Source organism: Amblyomma mixtum, chromosome 2 (genome assembly GCF_055824585.1).
Source record: "Amblyomma mixtum isolate Tamu chromosome 2, ASM5582458v1, whole genome shotgun sequence".
NCBI lineage: Eukaryota > Metazoa > Arthropoda > Arachnida > Ixodida > Ixodidae > Amblyomma > Amblyomma mixtum.
The window spans coordinates 96,928,489-96,945,869 of record NC_143013.1 but is presented as its reverse complement, the minus strand read 5'-3'; the positions used below and the strand labels follow the sequence as shown (position 1 = coordinate 96,945,869).

The 17,381-nt window shown below is 46.8% G+C and overlaps 2 protein-coding genes across 5 annotated transcripts in view; one reads left to right on the top strand and one right to left on the bottom strand.

The window, feature by feature from the left end:
* LOC149360223 (RNA-binding protein RO60-like) overlaps nucleotides 1-6,710 on the bottom strand; it is a 36,274-nt gene extending 29,564 nt beyond the window's left edge. The window contains exons 1-2 of one of the 4 annotated variants that reach the window (XM_089572211.1): nucleotides 6,643-6,710; nucleotides 2,025-2,355 (exon numbers count right to left, since the gene is read on the bottom strand). In XM_089572211.1, coding sequence (XP_089428337.1) covers nucleotides 2,025-2,355; nucleotides 6,643-6,683 — 372 coding nt within the window. In that variant the 5' untranslated portion in view covers nucleotides 6,684-6,710. Of the gene's footprint in view, nucleotides 1-2,024; nucleotides 2,376-5,972; nucleotides 6,027-6,642 lie in introns of those variants that run through there. The other 3 variants (XM_089572212.1, XM_089572213.1, XM_089572214.1) reach the window with 3 other exon arrangements.
* LOC149360222 (uncharacterized) lies at nucleotides 6,282-16,675 on the top strand. The gene is made up of 5 exons (XM_089572215.1): nucleotides 6,282-6,513; nucleotides 7,344-7,451; nucleotides 8,648-8,737; nucleotides 10,439-10,824; nucleotides 16,440-16,675. Exons 1-5 carry the CDS (start codon nucleotides 6,345-6,347, stop codon nucleotides 16,659-16,661), a joined length of 975 nt encoding a protein of 324 aa, XP_089428341.1. The 5' UTR covers nucleotides 6,282-6,344; the 3' UTR covers nucleotides 16,662-16,675.
* Nucleotides 16,676-17,381: the final 706 nt, after the last annotated feature.

The window sequence follows — 17,381 nt, the reverse complement described above, 5'->3', positions numbered from 1 at the left end:
CCTGGGGTTCTTTTAACATGCTCCGACATCGCCCAACATACAGGCACAACATAACGCTTCCACTGTAAAGCAGTACTGCAAAATACGACAGATGCCCATGTGCTCTGTGATGTTGGTGCGCATCAAGGAACCCCAGGCCAGAGACCTGTGGGAGGGATGGGGGGGGGGGGGGGGGGTAGCGCGACCTGTTGAAAAACATAGAGCATCGGAAGAGGTGTGCAGACTAAGGAAGAAAAAAAGTTGCACAGAACTGTGCAGCATGAACTATGCACCTGTGGCTGCTGCTGTGCAAAAAGCCATGTTCATTCAAGACTTTGTCGTGCGCATTTCTTATGTGTTGCATCTTTAATAACATTTATGACAGGGAAAATGACACTGCAATCCACACATGCCCTCAGCTATAGTTGGCCCAAACATTTTGAGCGCATTTATAGTCGTAGTATTCTTCTTCAGTTTCTTAAAAGGGGTAAAAGGGGGAAACTCCCAATATATACATTATATTTATGGTAACGTTATGTTTGTGCAAACATGGTTGTTCCCACAGTCACCATGTCTGCCTCTGTTTTGTTATGCTATGCTCTGTGTGCTGTTGTGCTCTACAAGCAATTACGTGTGAATACACTGGAAAAGAAAATCCCTTCACTGAATGGGACGATGTTTATACACACCATGCCCGCTATCAAGTGTATTGAATTGGCTTTCGTCACCGTTAACTATGCATGCAAGGTGAAAGACAGCAAATTACTTTAATGCAATAGCATTAAGCCTTCCATTCTGCAGAAAATCCCACACAGCTTCTCAAACCCCTGGAGAAGAAACATAGGTGGTCCACCGAGGTCATGTGACCTTGTGGCATCATCACAACCGGCCCACGTGGCAGGTGAAAGTAATATTGGCCATGAGAGGCTTCTTGGGAAGAGCTGGTCGCACAAGCCACACCAGTAGCAGCACCTGCCATCGCAGGGCAGAGGTGCATTGTTTAACCGCTGCACCACTGCGCTGGAAGTGGTATGAGGACTCCCAGGGATCAATGAATGTAAAGCCAAGAATGACCAATTTTGCATACACTGATGCTAACCTACTGACGCTATTGTGCCATGCCCTTAAAGTGTCCCTTCCAATCCTTCCATGTTTATTCTAGACATGCCAAGCAAAGCAGAGAAACCTCCCTGCCCAACACTCCCATAAATTACCAAGAATTGAAGTTACATCAAGTAATATTGCTGTTTTCAATGACCCCATTTAGAGGTAGTTCCGGCACCAAAGGTAACACATTATCTATGTTCAGGCAACAGTTACCCCATGAAAATGAGTAAAAGGTGTGCCTTTTACTTTGTTGTGGATGTTGTTCATCTGGACAGATAATGTCCACAAGATATTTTCAACTTCAGTGTAGAAGTAGCAACAACACAATTTGTTCCTGCATGCAAACCGACCATTCCCTGTCATATTGTTGCTACCTATGCACGCGTGCAAATAGAGGGTTTGAAGTTTTGCCACAGCTCTAAAAAAAAATCCACTAATTCCTATACCATACTTAATAGCGCTAAACAACAAAGACAAGGGAGAATAGAACAGGAAAAGTGCCACGATGTATAGTTTAATCCAACCAGCCCAACTTCCCGTTGTTCTCCTATACCACATCTCAGTGCACACCTCACGGCAAAATTAACAGTAAAAGAACCAGAACCAAGCTCACTGCAAAGCCCTCTGATCACACCCATCGTGAAACTGCCCACAGGGCCCATGCATTGAAATCCAGTGATATGAGTGGGCCAAGGCTCGGAGGTTTGAACTGTCACACCACTAGTGGCATCCAGATGAACTACTCAGCACTACTCAGAACACAAACACAGTAAAGGAATAAAAATTGCCGGGTGTCACCGATAACTGACAGACCTCCTCATAGGTGATGGAACTGTCAGCTAACCTCCTCACAGTGGCCACTGGCACTAAAAGCGCAGCATCTTAACTGGTATGATCAATGAGACCTGGTTCAAAGCACATGACCAAAGTGTGCTTGCCTGCGGAAAGGCAGAGTAGGCAGCCGTCTTGGTGGCCCGGTGGTCCGAGGCCGCACAGAGTGCGAGCACGTACGCCACGGCTTCTGGGCACACTGCGCGCTGCAGCGAATCACCGTCGCAGGATGCCACACGGAGCAGTTCCTTGACCAGCTCGGGCCCCCGGTGTTCTTCGAGCATTGCGTGCACAGTTGGCGCTGACTCACTCGAAAACTTGGTGCTGGCACCCGCCACGCCACCCGCCTGGTAGCGGCCGCCCTCCAGGCCCGTGCGCAGAAAGCGCCGCAGTCGCAACAGACTCTCGTCGTCACCACCGCCCATTTCAAATGGTGACCTGCACGACATTAGGCACATGGCTTGTCAAATTGTGCAAGGCCTCGGCAGGTAAAAATATAGCAAAGAACTTTTATGTGATATGTAGATTCCTATTAGAAAGGCAAACTAGACAGCTTTGTTGGTTGGTTTATGGGGTTTAACGTCCCAAAGCGACTAAGGCTATGAGAGACGCCGTAGTGGAGGGCTCCGGAAATTTCGACCACCTGGGGTTCTTTCACGTGCACTGACATCGCACAGCACACGGGCCTCTAGAATTTCTCCTCCAAAGAAATTCAACCGCCGTGGCCGGGATCGAACCCGCGTCTTTCGGGCCAGCAGCCGAGCACCATAGCCGCTGAGCCACCGCGGCGGCTAGACAGCTTTGTGGCTGATTAGTGCTTTCTATATTAAAAGTTTAGTTTTCGTATAATTCACCAATGTCATATCAACACCATACACAATACCTCAATCTATATAAAGACTGATGAGAGGAGGGTGGGCTTATTTGAAAAAAAAAAAACAGAAATACGCAACAGATGGTGGCTCAAGAACTTTTGATCAGCACATTTTGCAATTGTATAATACAAAATGCGGCACGGATCTTATATGGTACACTATATACTATAAACTATACCATATATGGTTTGGTTTATGGGGTTTAACGTCCCAAAGCGACTAAGGCTATGAGACACGCCGTAGTGGAGGGCTCCGGAAATTTCGACCACCTGGGGTTCTTTAACGTGCACTGACATCGCACAGTACACGGGCCTCTAGAATTTCTCCTCCAAAGAAATGGTATATGGGATGGCTTATAGTATGGTATATGGTATGGTATGTGCTCAAGGGTTTTGAGAGACACCTTAGTGGAGGACACAATATATTTTTGACCAGCTGGGGTTCTTTAAAGAACAGCATTGTTTTGCATTTTGTCTCCATTTGGGATTTCAGCCAAAGACTTCTTTGGTTCAGCAGCTGAACGCAATACCACTAAGGAACTGCGGCTATGTCAGTCTAAGGTGTATTTGCCACTTCGAGGCCTCGTTCCTCAAGCAGTTTCGTTCAAGCTTCTTTTATCTTCGACTCCCTCTCAGTTTTGTGTTATCTTGCTGCTCCTAATTTCGAGATTAGGCCCTTTAGTGTTTGCTTCTGCATGGTTCTCAAACATGGTTTAAGATACTTTTTTTTCCTGAAGCTTGCTTGCACTATGGCCTTAAACAGAGGTTACATTTCATTCAGTGTGTTCTCCACTGAATACCATAATGGAAGCTAGTACCGTATTTTCCGGTGAATAAGACGCACCCTTGTATAAGACGCACCCGCCATATATGAAGGCTCTCATTGAAAAAGTTGGTATATAAGACGCACCCGTGTATAAGACGCACCCCAATTTACAAACTTAGTCTAGTGAGGGTTAAATAAACACGCTTGCTCGACCATCGCGAAATGAACCATGGATGGACTCATCTGATCGCATAAGAGCTCCGTAGCTCCGTAGGCCCGCAGCCCGATTTCCGTTTTCGGTAGCATACTCGACCGCAGATAATTTGAACTTTGCGGTGTAGCTCTTGCGGAACTTCGGTGGCATACTGTAGTAAGACCGAGCACGACAGGTGTAGGTAGTGGAAAACACACGCCGAAGTCACCAGCACAGACGTAATACGTACACGGTTGCGAAGTTGCAAAGAATGACTAAAAAAGAACGCCGGCTTGGCTTGTTTTGACAATGTCGAGAAGCGCGACTGTCGCCATCTTTTTGGTATTTCACATTACTTTTGCTTGGGGCCTCCGAAACGGCCACGTGTTTATTATCCCGGAAGTCATCATCCCCGCCGTTTCATGATAAAGTTCACCTAAAAAAGTTGCGCACGGCGGTCCCCGTATTGAAGTATTAACCGTGTTACTACCGCATCATTGGTAGTGATATTTTTTCGGTGAAAAAAGCTTGAGCATGAACCTGAGTAATTTCTGAACTCGCCAAAAAAAACGAAAAATTCGCATATAAGACGCACCCTTGTATAGGACGCACCAGCAAGATTTTTGACAAAAAGCCGCGTCTTATACACCAGAAAATACGGTACATGGACCCCAGAGAGGTATGAAACCAGCTGCACTATTTGCTTGAAAAACAAAAAAAAAACAACGTCAATTGGAAACAAAACCACAGCCAGTTTGGCCTACAGTCCACGTGTTGTATTTCGATTTGATTGGTCAGCAGATGATGACAATGTACATTTTGGCAGTGTCAGTGTTTACCAAGTACACACGTGTCATTACTGCTTTTCAATATAAATTACTTGCAAAAAAATGCAAAAGCAGCAGCTGTTTCTATATATGCCTGGCACTTGAAAAATGTTGCTCTAGCATGAATTCTGTAATGCCCAAAGAGAACCTGTCCACTGTCATGAAAAGAGAACAGATATCTGGCGAGCCTTTCTAGCCATCTCAATACTCCTCTGCTTCCTGGTAGCAGTATGGGAAGCTAAAAACAGAGGCAACACAACAGGCATACGAAATGAATTGTGCTTATTAGACTCAAACCAATTACAAGTTCAGCTAGGAAAGAAAACTCATGCAGGCATGCCTATCAAACATGGTACCTGTACTACCTATGGTTCTCGGTTATGAAAAACCGCCTTTATCCCTAGTACCTCTATGACGTTTACGCAACGGCCTGTGCGACGAAGTTGTTGCGCAAATCCCGAGCGCTCGGCGATGACGTAACAAACCGCGGCACCGATCGCTAGTCCAGAATGTAGCTGGGATAAGAACAAAAACGAAACGCGGTTACTCTCAACAAAATGGCTCTCTGAGCGGCTAAAGCATTCCAACATTACAGCACTTACAACGTGCTTACGTTGCTCCCGTGTTTTTAACGCGGCTTCACACGAAGTCTCCTGAGCTCTGTAACGGGGATTTCGCGAGCGAGCGAATGATGAGGAGCGTATCAGGTACGCAAGCCCGATCGAGTATGCATGCGCCAAGCAGCCTGTCCAAATCTGCGGCTTCGGCGACAGGAATCAATTGTGCGTCCTCGTCACGTGGCATGTCACGGCATTCGCATGAATAGTTTTCACGTAAACGCCCCACGAGCGCACTGTACCTCGCAATACTAGGCGATTCATGCCATCAATGACACGCCCACGAACTTATCCAAGGAATGCAGCCCACGATCGGCGGAAGCGTGCGTTTGAAGAGCGCGCGAAACAACTGCTCGTGACTTTCACTCTATCAAACAATAAAAGGGCCATAAATCACGTTGCATGCCAGATGATTTAAACAAAGGAAACAAGCTGCTAGCGCGTCACTCGACAACCGAATCCACTTGTCCTGAGCGAGCACAGCCGGGCTCCTCGAATCGGCTGCTTTTTTTTCAGTTATTCATTTCGGTAATCGGTGACGACAGGCGTAGGCAGCTGGCAAATAACTGATAACTAATTTTTCACTTCCGCTCGTGACGCTGTCTGTTCAGAAACAGCCCGATCGCGTGGCGTCTACGCCGACATGCAGCACGCGAAACGAAAGAACACACGGCTGCACGTTGGAAGTTTAGGAAGATTAAACGTGGCTTCCATTGGCACGCTCCAGAATCGAGCTAGACAAGGCGCATTCTTGAGAGGAATATTCTGGCGTATTCACCCAACTGGTAAGCGCTCGGACAGCAGGCGGGAGGAGCACCGATTGAAACGAGGCCAGAGATATAGTGCCAGAGAGGTCAGCCGCACAGCTGACAAAGAGTGGACATTTAATTTTCGGACCGCACTCGAGTATGGCGATCAAGAATTAAACAAACTTGCTCGAAAAACATTTAAAAAAAAACATGCAATAAACTTCACTTCATGAATATTGTAAAATATTTTTTCTAGAAAGCAAGTTTTTATCAAAAGTTCTGTCAAATAAAAAAAAAATAGTGGAACTTAGTTATCTGCGAGCCTTCTGTAAAATGGCGTCACCCATTTGTTGATAGAAACGCGTGGTGCATGCACGACGCGACAGCGAAACCACACAGCCATGGGCGAACCTGAAGAACCTGTCGATTCTTTGCGCAGCCGGCTGATGGCCGAAGATGATTACATGCTTCGGTTGGTCGACACCGTGCATCCGAAGTACTATTTTGACGCTGACACCGTGGAAGCGCTTACTGAAGATATCAACCGGAAAGTAGAAGGTCGAGCGCAAGGTAGGCAATTTTCTTTCGCACTGTGTCAAGATGGTCTTTCGCATTTCCCTGTAGGCATCGGGCAGACTGGCGTCAATCTTTGCTTTGATGTATCCGTTTGCGGACGGTTCAGTTGCCGGCGATACTCACGCTGCTGTCCAGAGCGCGCAGAATGTGTTGTGCTTGGTCATGATCTTTCCAGAGCGGTCTGATCGCGTCTGGAAAGAGAAGAGAGAATATGTTTGTTATTTACATTTTTCACTCGTGTTTCTTGACATTTATATGGGGACAGGAAGAGGGAACTGGAGGAGCAGGGAGAAGAAAATTGGGAAAACCAACATAAAAAAAAAATGTTTTATAGTTATTTATTTATTTGGATATGCTGCAGGGCAGTGTTCTGGCCCAAGGTGGAGGACCTTCATGTAAGCATCTATAAAAGAAAAGCTCACAACACGAGAAATGAACACACAGGAAACAACACAGTTCCGTCTCTGTAGGTTCACGAAGCAGCTAGCGTGCAGCATTATTAGCTTGCTGAACAGTCACCTTGTTGGTGCACCCTAGGTGCAGGCAGTGGCTGTATCGTCCAACCGGTATTATCACATTCTCAGAAGTTGCTACACAGCTGTGCGAGTGTATTTTGAGATGTTCAGTAACGACTGCACAGTGACATTGCGTGTACGGATCAAATCGCTTCTGACGCTTCACAGTCTTCCATCATAGCAGTAAGAATTCTACTGAAAAAATCAGTTTTCCTTGCTCTCTCTCTTTGCTCGTTGTCCAGCCCCCACTTTTGCTGGTTCCGCTACTTACAGTGTATACTTCCTCTCTACTCTTTTTCGCCTGCTCAGGTCCCAAAAAGGCGCACAAGATGGCACGCTTGGACCCAAGCCTGTATCAGACTGTCAGCCAGCTGCTGCAAGCCAACCAGCCCGCCGGCAAGAAACGCCGGAAAGCTAGTAAGTCTGCCTCTTCAGTTTTCCTTCCCAGTCCAAATAATTCTGTCTTATTCATATTAGGCGAAAAACAATGCAAAAAGACGAGAAGGAGCCGGCACTTTTCGTCTAAGATATTCGGTTATCAACTTGTTCAGCAATACAATTTGATGCTGTCTTGTTCATGGAAGTCTGCTCTCTAGCGACCATTCACGTCTCGTTCAGCTAGTTGCTGCTCCATCCTCAGTCGAATGTTATGCAATTTTTATTGCAAGCAGGCTGAATTCATAGTTTGGTCCCATCCGCATCAAGTGTATAAGGGAGAGCATGATCGGGCTTTCTTTAAATTTAACTAGGCACTATTTGAACATATTTTTGGTCCTATTCGGGTTCTAATTAGTGAGAATGCACTGTACCTGTGGTTCAGTTAATTGCATGGTCGTGTCATACGTCTCCTGCTTCTATTGTGAAGTGGACCATGATCTTCATGCACTGCTTCTTAAAGGGGCCCAGAAACACAATCTTAGTTAACTGTTTTGCCTGTTGATTGCATACAGTGAGTTATAATGGTGCTATTAGCGTCGGTAATCCCGCGTACATTCCGTTTTTTTAATATTTTAATGTCCTCCCAAAAAACAACTTCATGGCTCTGATGGTGTCGCCACACAGTGGCGGGTTTTTAGCACCGGATATGACATCACCTGGCGCGAGCTTGATGACTGGACAAACAGTAAACATACTGCAAATTGTGTGAATAAATAGAGACACATTTTGTCACCTATCTGCGTTTTATATTAGATCAACAAAAACAACTTGCTTGTCTTAGATAAAAGCCCTGCAAAGCAAGTAAAATAAAAACACACCACCAGGGGCAACCATGGAGTACAAACTTCCGCGACGTGCTCTGGCTGGCTGTTTTGATTGGTCGCGCCATGTGCCGTCATTTGGAGAGCGAAATAGGAGTGGGAAGCCCCGCCAAAATCGAGTTGAGGGCAGCGTTTTGTTTGCTTGTATTTTGAAATTTCTTCACTGAATAACTTCTTTTCGTGTGCATCGAATCCTGTAATTCTTTTTAAGCCAGCATCTGTGTGACATAAAGAACCCACCTGAAGTATAGCCGGTATTCCCCCAGGCAGTGTTTCGCAGCCCCTTTAAGTGCAGCCGGCCTGCTTTGTGTGGGTCTTTGCCTGTACTGAGTGTGTGCTTCACCTGTTGTGCAGAGGCCACCCTGCACTCAGCTGCACTTGACCGTGCGAGCTCCCTGGATGAACTGAGACATCGCCTCAGCAACAAGATTGAGGCACTCAGAGGTAAATGCTTCCAGATCTTTCTATTTGCCCTAGTTTTATTGTATTTTGGTACAGACAAGCACTCACGATTTACTGGTCCAAGCGACTTCGTATCAGACCTCCCAAACTCCCTTCTTAGTTGGAGAGGAGGAACTAGTTCCCTTCTTAGTAGGGAACTAGTTACCGGTAATTGCTATGTAGCTTTGCTGCCTGATATTGTGACAGGAAAGTTTATACAGTAGAACCTTGTTAATTTGAACTCACTTGGTGCAACCTTCATTCCAACAGTTTAGTCCTGCCACCATCAAGTATATTGAAAAGGCTCCCATTAAATGGAACTCTGCACAGTACGAATACATTTTTGGACACCTTTTGAATGGAAATTCTCGAGAATTGACTGCCTAAGACACTGGTTGATTATTCTGGACTCAAAATATGGCTACCTGCTATATTTCTAAGTTCAGGCCTCCCAGACAGTTGATATACTACTGCTGGAAGACAGCTGTGGCGGCATCAAACTTGTACACTGCATAGTCGATTCACTGAAACTGGATTTACTTGGGTTTCAGAAATGGTGGGAAGCCACAAAGCATGATTATGTCGTTTGGGAAGTTTTTAAAGGTGTTTGGTTTGAAAGGCTGAAGGAAGATGAAAAAGAGGCGGATATGGGGTTGGAACCTACGACTTGTGATTACTTAAAATGTGTTCTTGTTTTTGCAGTGTTTAGGCATGTCCCTTTTCCCACGCGGTTTTCTGCCAGAAAAAGGAGAACAGCGTCTGGTTAATAGGTTTATATTAGCACCATAGGTGTCCTCTGTTTTCCCATATCTAATTATTCTCGTTTCATGAGTTGCACACTCATGACTCTAGTTATCCTTATTGGAGACATACGACACATCTGTGCACATCTGTGCAAACACTCATATGTGCACATACGTGTGAGACGCAAGTTATGGGGAAAGTTTTGTTAGTATAGTTATCCTAATTGGAAACATATGACACATGTGTGCTCATCTGTGCGCTCATATGTGCACATGCGTATGAGAGGCAAGTTATGGGGAAAGTTTTGTGAGTGTAGTTATCCTAATTGGAAACATATGACACATGTGTGCTCATCTGTGCACTCATATGTGCACATGCGTATAAGACGCAAGTTATGGGGAAAGTTTTGTTAGTGTAGTTATCCTAATTGGAAACATATGACACATGTGTGCTCATCTGTGCACTCATATGTGCACATGCGTATGAGAGGCAAGTTATGGGGAAAGTTTTGTGAGTGTAGTTATCCTAATTGGAAACATATGACACATGTGTGCTCATCTGTGCACTCATATGTGCACATGCGTATAAGACGCAAGTTATGGGGAAAGTTTTGTTAGTGTAGTTATCCTAGTTGGAAACATATGACACATGTGTGCTCATCTGTGCACTCATATGTGCACATGCGTATGAGAGGCAAGTTATGGGGAAAGTTTTGTGAGTGTAGTTATCCTAATTGGAAACATATGACACATGTGTGCTCATCTGTGCACTCATATGTGCACATGCGTATGAGACGCAAGTTATGGGGAAAGCTTTGTTAGTGTGTGGGCGTCTTTCGATTTCACTGTGCAGTCTTTTGTCAGTTGTTCTCGCGAGACTACCCAAATTTTGAGGCGTTCTCATCCATTATCCGGACGTGATTTTGTCCCTGACGAGTTTCCTTGGTGGCCATTGCTGCAGGAAGTCGTCCCGTGGGAGGGGAGCGCAAAGCCACCAAGCGAGCCGCCAAGCCACCGTCCAAGCCGACGCCAGCAAAGCTCCCCAAGTCAGGCCAGGACGGCGTTCCCGCTGCGGATAAGAAGAAAGCCAAGAAGGTGCCACAGCAGCCTCCTGCCGTGTTCAACCGTGATGGCCGCATGGTGTTCAGTAAGTTTGAGCTGGCCGACTCAGTGGCAGCCAGGACAGAGCCGCAGCCGAAGCCAGCAAAGAAAAAGAACCTTGTGCGGCAACTGGAAGCGAAGGTGGAAAAGATGAAGAACCTGGAGGAGCGCGACCCCGAGCGTGCTAAGCAGGTTCAGGAGAAGGAGAAGTGGCATCGTGCATTGGACAGGGCTGAGGGGCTCAAGGTAGGTTCTTGGACAACTTGTGCATTTCTCACCATTTTCGTTTTCAAACGCTGCAACATCATAAAAACCAAGGAGCCTTTGGTTGCAGTGCTTCTTTTCCAGCATGACGCACGGCAATACTTTCCGTTGCGGCGTTACACGTTCCAGCAGTGTTGCATTGCATGTTGCCACTGGAGGCAAAATGCGTGCAAAATTTCGGGTATTTTGTTGATTTTTCTTCCTGAAGTAGTATTCAAAATTTCTTAGTATTTGAAAGTTACGAATTTTCCCTCCTTCAGCTGAGCTCATGGTCAAACATAGGGGCGATTCTTAACTGTTCTCACTTCAGGGTCTTGCACATGTCACGTCAGTGAACTTGCTGTTCTTTTGTAGAGTTGGCAGCCGTAAAGAGGTTGAAGTGTATCTGAGGCACTGTTAAGCCTTGCATATGCGTGTTGTTATTGTACTTGTACCCAGAGAGACCTACCTAAAATAAATGCATTGACGGGCATTGCGAGTTGCCGCTGATTTAGGCATAGCCGATTCATTGTCAGTGTTGGAAAGTTGAGTGCCACATCATATGGGACATCATTGAGTTGAGTGCCACATCAGAGTTGATTAAGGTCCGTATTTTTGTTTTGATTCCTCGAGGGACTGATTCCTGGTATAGTGCGCATGAATTAACTGAAGCAGCTAAAGCAGTTCTGGCAGTTATTTGCGACACTGCATGTTACTGTTGGGCCTGTGATGCTGCAGACTGGTCAGTAGTTCTGATTGAAAATCTCAGAGGTGTGGCAGTTCTGGAACAGCCACTCCTCGGATCAAAACAAGTTGAATGTCACTACATTTGCATTGTAGCGACTGCTACATTGGTTCTTTTTGCTAGTGAGTAGAAGTATATATTTCCAGGCATGTCTGAACGATAACAACGATTTTATTAGGACATATATTTTTCTGTTGTGTTTTGGCTTTGTTCGAAACATTGGTTTACATGACCTCGTGAACTCCTCGGGTTGTTCCAGCCGTTCAGGCTTTCTATGCCCACACGCAGAGACGGTGTAAGGTGACGATTTTATCACAATATACAATTTTGTTTTTGAGTGCTTTTTCCTTTTAGTTTGAAAGAGCAGTTCACACAACTGTGCAAAATTTCTCAGGCTCTTCAAACTGTCAACACTGTCTTTACACGCGGGCACAGATGGTGTGGCTGCACCTTTGCACTTTTTGTTGGAACGAAGCACTGCGACTGCTCACATAGGTGCAGCCAATTGGTGAGCTGTGAGTCCCTGTGAAGGATGCACATTGGAGCATACTGGTGTGCTGGTCAGAATGGCTTTGGCATTGCTGACACTTTATTGGTCTCATGAAGCCCTAGTTAGCTGGCATTTTCAACCACAGTGATGGAGCTCTTTTTTGCTGCTGCCGTGTGGAAACAAGGAGGGGGCGGAATCCGTTTAGTGACCGAGACAAGGCTATATTGTCTACTGTGGCTGGATTAACATCTCTGAGAGTCAGTTTTTAGTCACTACTAGTGCACAAGAGTGGTAGGAACCTTAAAAAGAAAACGTCATAACACAAAATGCGGCATACCTGACAGCATGCGGCTTTCTGTGAAAAATGCTGCAGGCACAATAGATACAGTTGCCTATTAATACTAGTAATATGTAACTCACGGACTCAGCACATGGTTTTCAGTCAGTATATAGCACTATTATTTGTATTGTTTCTAGGGTACTGCATACAGTAAAAACTTGTTAATTCGATCCCCATTAATTCGGGAATCTGGATAATTCGAACTGCCAGCCCAACCACGGCCAACTCCCATGTGAGTCGGGCGTCGTACGCTTGCTGATTCGGACTTCATGGGTCTCGCACCAGTTAAGTTGAACGCGCTCACGAACGGAGGCTTCATCCAGGTATCACCGGCACGGCAAGAGATCGTCAAAGTGACCCTACTGAAAACCTGAATTCCATGCTCCATAGTCGCTCACGCACCTCCGATGTGCACGCGATGGCAGGCGTGCAGACGAACAGGCAGCTTCTATCCGAGAACACTCCGACCGCCTAGCTTCGATTTCGCTTATCTGAGCTTTGCACCAACCTGCTGCAACGATGGCTCGACCAGCCAGATTCAGCCATCCTATCTAACCAAGCCAAACACTGTTTCGGTCACTGGTGTTTTCTTTCACTCCCCTTTTTTCTCTGGCTTCAGCGCCATTTCCTTCGCTTGCATCCATGTGGTTCCGTTCTTCCAGCAGTGTACTGAAACTGTGAGCTCGTCACGTGCCATTTCCCATTTGTGCGGTGTAGTGCCGGAGCCCACATTTCGCTGGATGGCCTCTCTGGAAACAAGCGCTGCGCGCCCGCCATCGCTCAAAGCAGGCCCAGACTCTCTCGGACATGTCGCGACGTGCAGCGTGACTCATCCCGCCAGGCCGGCGCCGACACGGACCCTTCCTCCTTCCCTCCTCTCCGTCGGTGCGGGCTCCTCCGACGCGTCATCGGCCGTCGCCTCTCGACCATTGGCCTAATTTGAACGGTGGCCAGTGCTGTGACCTGATTGGAGGATTTGAACGGCTGGCTGCCGTAACCGTTACCAGCGGCTTTAAAAGCGGAGCCGCGCTGAACCCGCGCAGCAGACGGGCAGCAGAAGAGCCATCACGCCGGAGCTACGCTCGCCGCCGGGGCCGCCCTTCTTCTTTGTGCTAGCCCGTGGTGCTCTTGGCCCTTGTATCGTGTAAAAGCCCTTGTACATACTGTACATAAAAGTCATTTTGACTCACCGTCGCCTCGACCGTTTCATGGCTCGGACTCTCAGTCCCAACAGTGGTGGCAGCGGTGGGATGCCCCAGTCCCAACAGCGGTGAAATCTCCTCACACGGTTCTTATGATGGGTGATAGCAGTGGAGCCCCACCACGTCGAACCGTGAAGGATACGGGAGGCCCGTACGACTCTAAAGCAGTTATGCTTCGACGCTGCTGACAGTATGCACCCAGTAAAGCATTAGTTGAGGTGGGAGAAACAGTCATTGCCGCGCTGTTCTTATCTCAAAATCACTTCAAAGTTTACTAGACTTTTAAATATGGAGTGAGAATAGGCAGACTGGAATACAGCCATCACCATCATCATCAGCCTAGCTACACCCACTGCAGGGCAGAGGCCTCTTCCATGTCTCTCCAATTAACCCTGTCCTTTACCAGTTGCAGCCACCGTATCCCTGAAATGCAGTAAAAGCTGGTTAATTCGATCCCTGTTAATTCGGAAATCCGGATCATTTTTTTGGTGTTTTGGGGTTTTTTGGAATAGTTTTTCCAGGGTCATTTGTTAATTCAAACTTTCGGAGAATTTAAACATTTTCTCTGGTCCTTTGAAGTTCAAATTAATGAGGTTTTACTGTATGTGCTCATTTTACAAAGTGTGTTTTTGCTACTTAATGAAAAGCGCATAGGTGCATGCACATATAATTAAGAGAAAGGAATTCACTACCGTGCCAAATGAACTTATGTTTTCGAAAGTAGCTTTCATATGAACATGCACACAATATGGACAAAATGAATTTAAGCAACACTTGCTCTTGGGCTAGTTGGTTGTTTTTTATGCCTCCTTGTTCTTGTGCTTGCTCCATATCTCTTTGTGATGTGGTGCCTGTGGGCAGGCAAACTGGAGATGCATTACATAGCTTTCTTGATTTGTTTGCATCATCATCATCATCGTCAACCTGATTGCATCCACTGCAGGACAGAGGCCTCTTCCACACCTGTTCAATTAACCCTGTCCTGTGCCAGCAGCGGCCACTTTATCCCCGCAAACTCCTTAACTCTTTCCTGTCCGCGGGGAAAATAGCGGTTTTCAGGTCATATCATTAATATTTTTTTTTCTTTAACAAAACTTGCTTGGTACAGGAGTGTATGGTACCGAATTGTAGAGGAGGAAATTCTCTTCACATTGTTATTAGTCACAGTCAACATGTTTATTGAGTAAGAGATGAAAAAAAAAATTATCAGAAAGAAAATTGTAGTTACAAAGAAAAAACACATGAAAACATCAAACTTTCGTCACAAAAATAAAACATAAAAAAATTTCAAAATATACATTTTTTACAACAGGGATCGATGCAACATTGCAGCAAAAGTTTAGTTTGCTGCAAACAGTATTAGCTGGGCTAGGAAAGGAAACAGTAGTCCTAGTGACTATCGTGCCACCGTGCGAAACAGTTCCTTGTTGCTGTGAAGCAGAGGTTGGCCGCACATGTCTCACAGAAAACATTTGTTTTTTGTTCCACCTTTTTTTCTTCGTAGCACAATTTGCAGTTCCGGTACTTTGCATTTTCTGCGGCTTGTGCTGCAGCCCCTGAGGTGAATCACGAGGCGGAAACAGAGGGCGAACATTGGGGTCCTCAGGATGTGGCTCATCAAATCCGAGGAGTTGCTCGATCAATTCAAGTCTGAACGCGAACTGATCAAATCTTGATGTCCTCGACAATTCTGGCGCTTCGGGATGCTCCTGGCGATACGCGTCAAAAAGTATGAAGCTGTTGACGACCGCGCCGCCGAGCGCCGTGCGACACTCCGGCGCGCAACGCCGAGGTCGACCCCTGGCTGTCTTCGAGCCGAAAACACGACTCTCTGCGCTGCCGGCGGCAAGTAATCCCGCCCGAAAGACGTTGACACCCTGCAGATAAGAGTTATGACCTTCAGAACACTCTGATCTTTTCCGATAAGCGCGCAGCAAAAGCGGAACATTTCGGGGGAGAAAGCGAAACTTACTGAGGCATGGCTGTTGACATTCCGGGTCGGTCTGACGCAGTTTCGCTGTCGGTGCTGAAGTCTGAAGAGCCGAAGTCGTCTTCTGAATCCTCACTGCTGCTGTTCTCGTCCAAAAACGAACTCTCAGGAGCATCAATTTCTGTGGAAACGCGCGGTTTGGGCGCAGCAGCGCGCGACGTCGACGCCATGGTGAAAACAAGGAGCGCCGGTCAGCTGACTCCGGAGGGGCTTCAAAAATCACCGCTTGGCGGAAAAAGTCTATCCAAAAGCGAAACTGAAAGAAGAGGTCCTTTATTTCACAGTGGATGGCGCTCGCTGTCCAGGAACGCTTCAGAAACGGGAAAATACGAACTTTAAACCATCGATAGCGGGCTATCGATGGGAATAGGCGCGGACAGGAAAGAGTTAATTAATCTCATCCGCCCATGGTCTGCCTCTTCCTGCTATGCTTGTCCTCTCTTGGTATCCAGTCCGTTGACCTTAACAACCATCAGTTATCTTTCCTTCCCATTACATGCTGTGCCCAAGCCCATTTCTTCTATTTCTTTTTTTGCTTTCTTTTTCTTTCGTTTGTATACAGCACTGCATGTGCCATCTGTGCTGTGGACACTGTTGGCTTCTTTTGTTGCGCACATTTTTTTGTGCATTTTGGTTTCTTATAATAATTTTTTGCCTTTCACAAACATGCATTTGCACAAAGCAATGTTAAACTAAGATTATCCTGGAAAGATATTGAGCTTGGAGCACAGGTGGCTATTCAATAGTTAGAGTAGATTTCTGTGGCTGTGAAATTGTGAGAATACATGTGTGCCACCCTTCTGCCTCATTCTTCGTGAAATTCACAAAACCTGCCTTTGCTTTTGCCATAGGTGAAAGACGACCCTGCATTGCTGAAGGCATCGATGAAGCGCCACGAGAAGCGGCGGCAGCAGAGCCGCAAGAAGTGGCAGTCACGGACCGAGCACGTCCAGCAGCAGCAGCAGGAACGGCAGCAAAAGCGGCGGGACAACATCAAGGCACGCAAGCAGGCCAAGCTGCAGACCAAGATGAAGCGGCTGAAGAAGAAAGGCCGCATTGTGCCAGGCTTCTGAGAAGTTGGGGGGGGGGGGGGGCAGAATATATGATCTTTGTGAACGCCACCAGAAACTGCGTCGGTGTGGCTTGCTGATGTTCTTCCAAAGTGTTTGAGAGTGTATTATACATTAGAGGAGGGGGAGGAGGGAGAACTTTTTTTTTAAGAAAAGAAAAGAAAGGTCCTCAAGGCTGGGCTCCTACTTGTCCTAGAGTTTACAGGCCTGGGCCTCACGGATAGCTCTGTCCATTAGCCTTGTTTGGCCAGCTCGTTGACCAGCTTGCAGAGCAGCCTCCCATGGTGAGGGGGCTGGGTTGGGGGAACTGCCCCCAGTTCCTCCCTCCCATGAGGAGGGGGGAACTTCATTCCATGAGGGGGGGGGAACTGCCATGGGTTGGCGGCATTCCCACATTGTATGAGGGTGGCCTTGGCCTCCCCACATGTTGAGCAGAGTTGGGGGGTCAAGGTAGGATGGTAGCGGTGAAGGAGGTAAGGTGAGATGTAGCTCATTGTCTGCAGTTGCCACCAGACTGCACTGCATTTTGATTCTGGTGAAGTGACTGTTTCTATAATGAGTGGTTTTTGGTGGTATGTGAGTAGAGCCTGCGAGGTATCCTGCATGCGTTTGAGTGTCCGACCTTCTGGGGCCCAGAGGATAGTTCTCAAGCCAGTGCATGAATGCGCTGTTTACTGGGGATCGAGGCATGCCCAGGAACCCACGTGAGGATCATCTCTTGTG

Excerpts from the sequence above, each read along its gene's own strand:
- LOC149360222 (XM_089572215.1), top strand. The coding sequence starts at position 6,345 with ATGGGCGAACCTGAAGAACCTGTCGATTCTTTGCGCAGCCGGCTGATG. Across the intron at positions 7,452-8,647 it reads CAAGAAACGCCGGAAAGCTA|AGGCCACCCTGCACTCAGCT; the intron begins GTAAGTCTGCCT and ends CCTGTTGTGCAG. Across the intron at positions 10,825-16,439 it reads ACAGGGCTGAGGGGCTCAAG|GTGAAAGACGACCCTGCATT; the intron begins GTAGGTTCTTGG and ends CTTTTGCCATAG.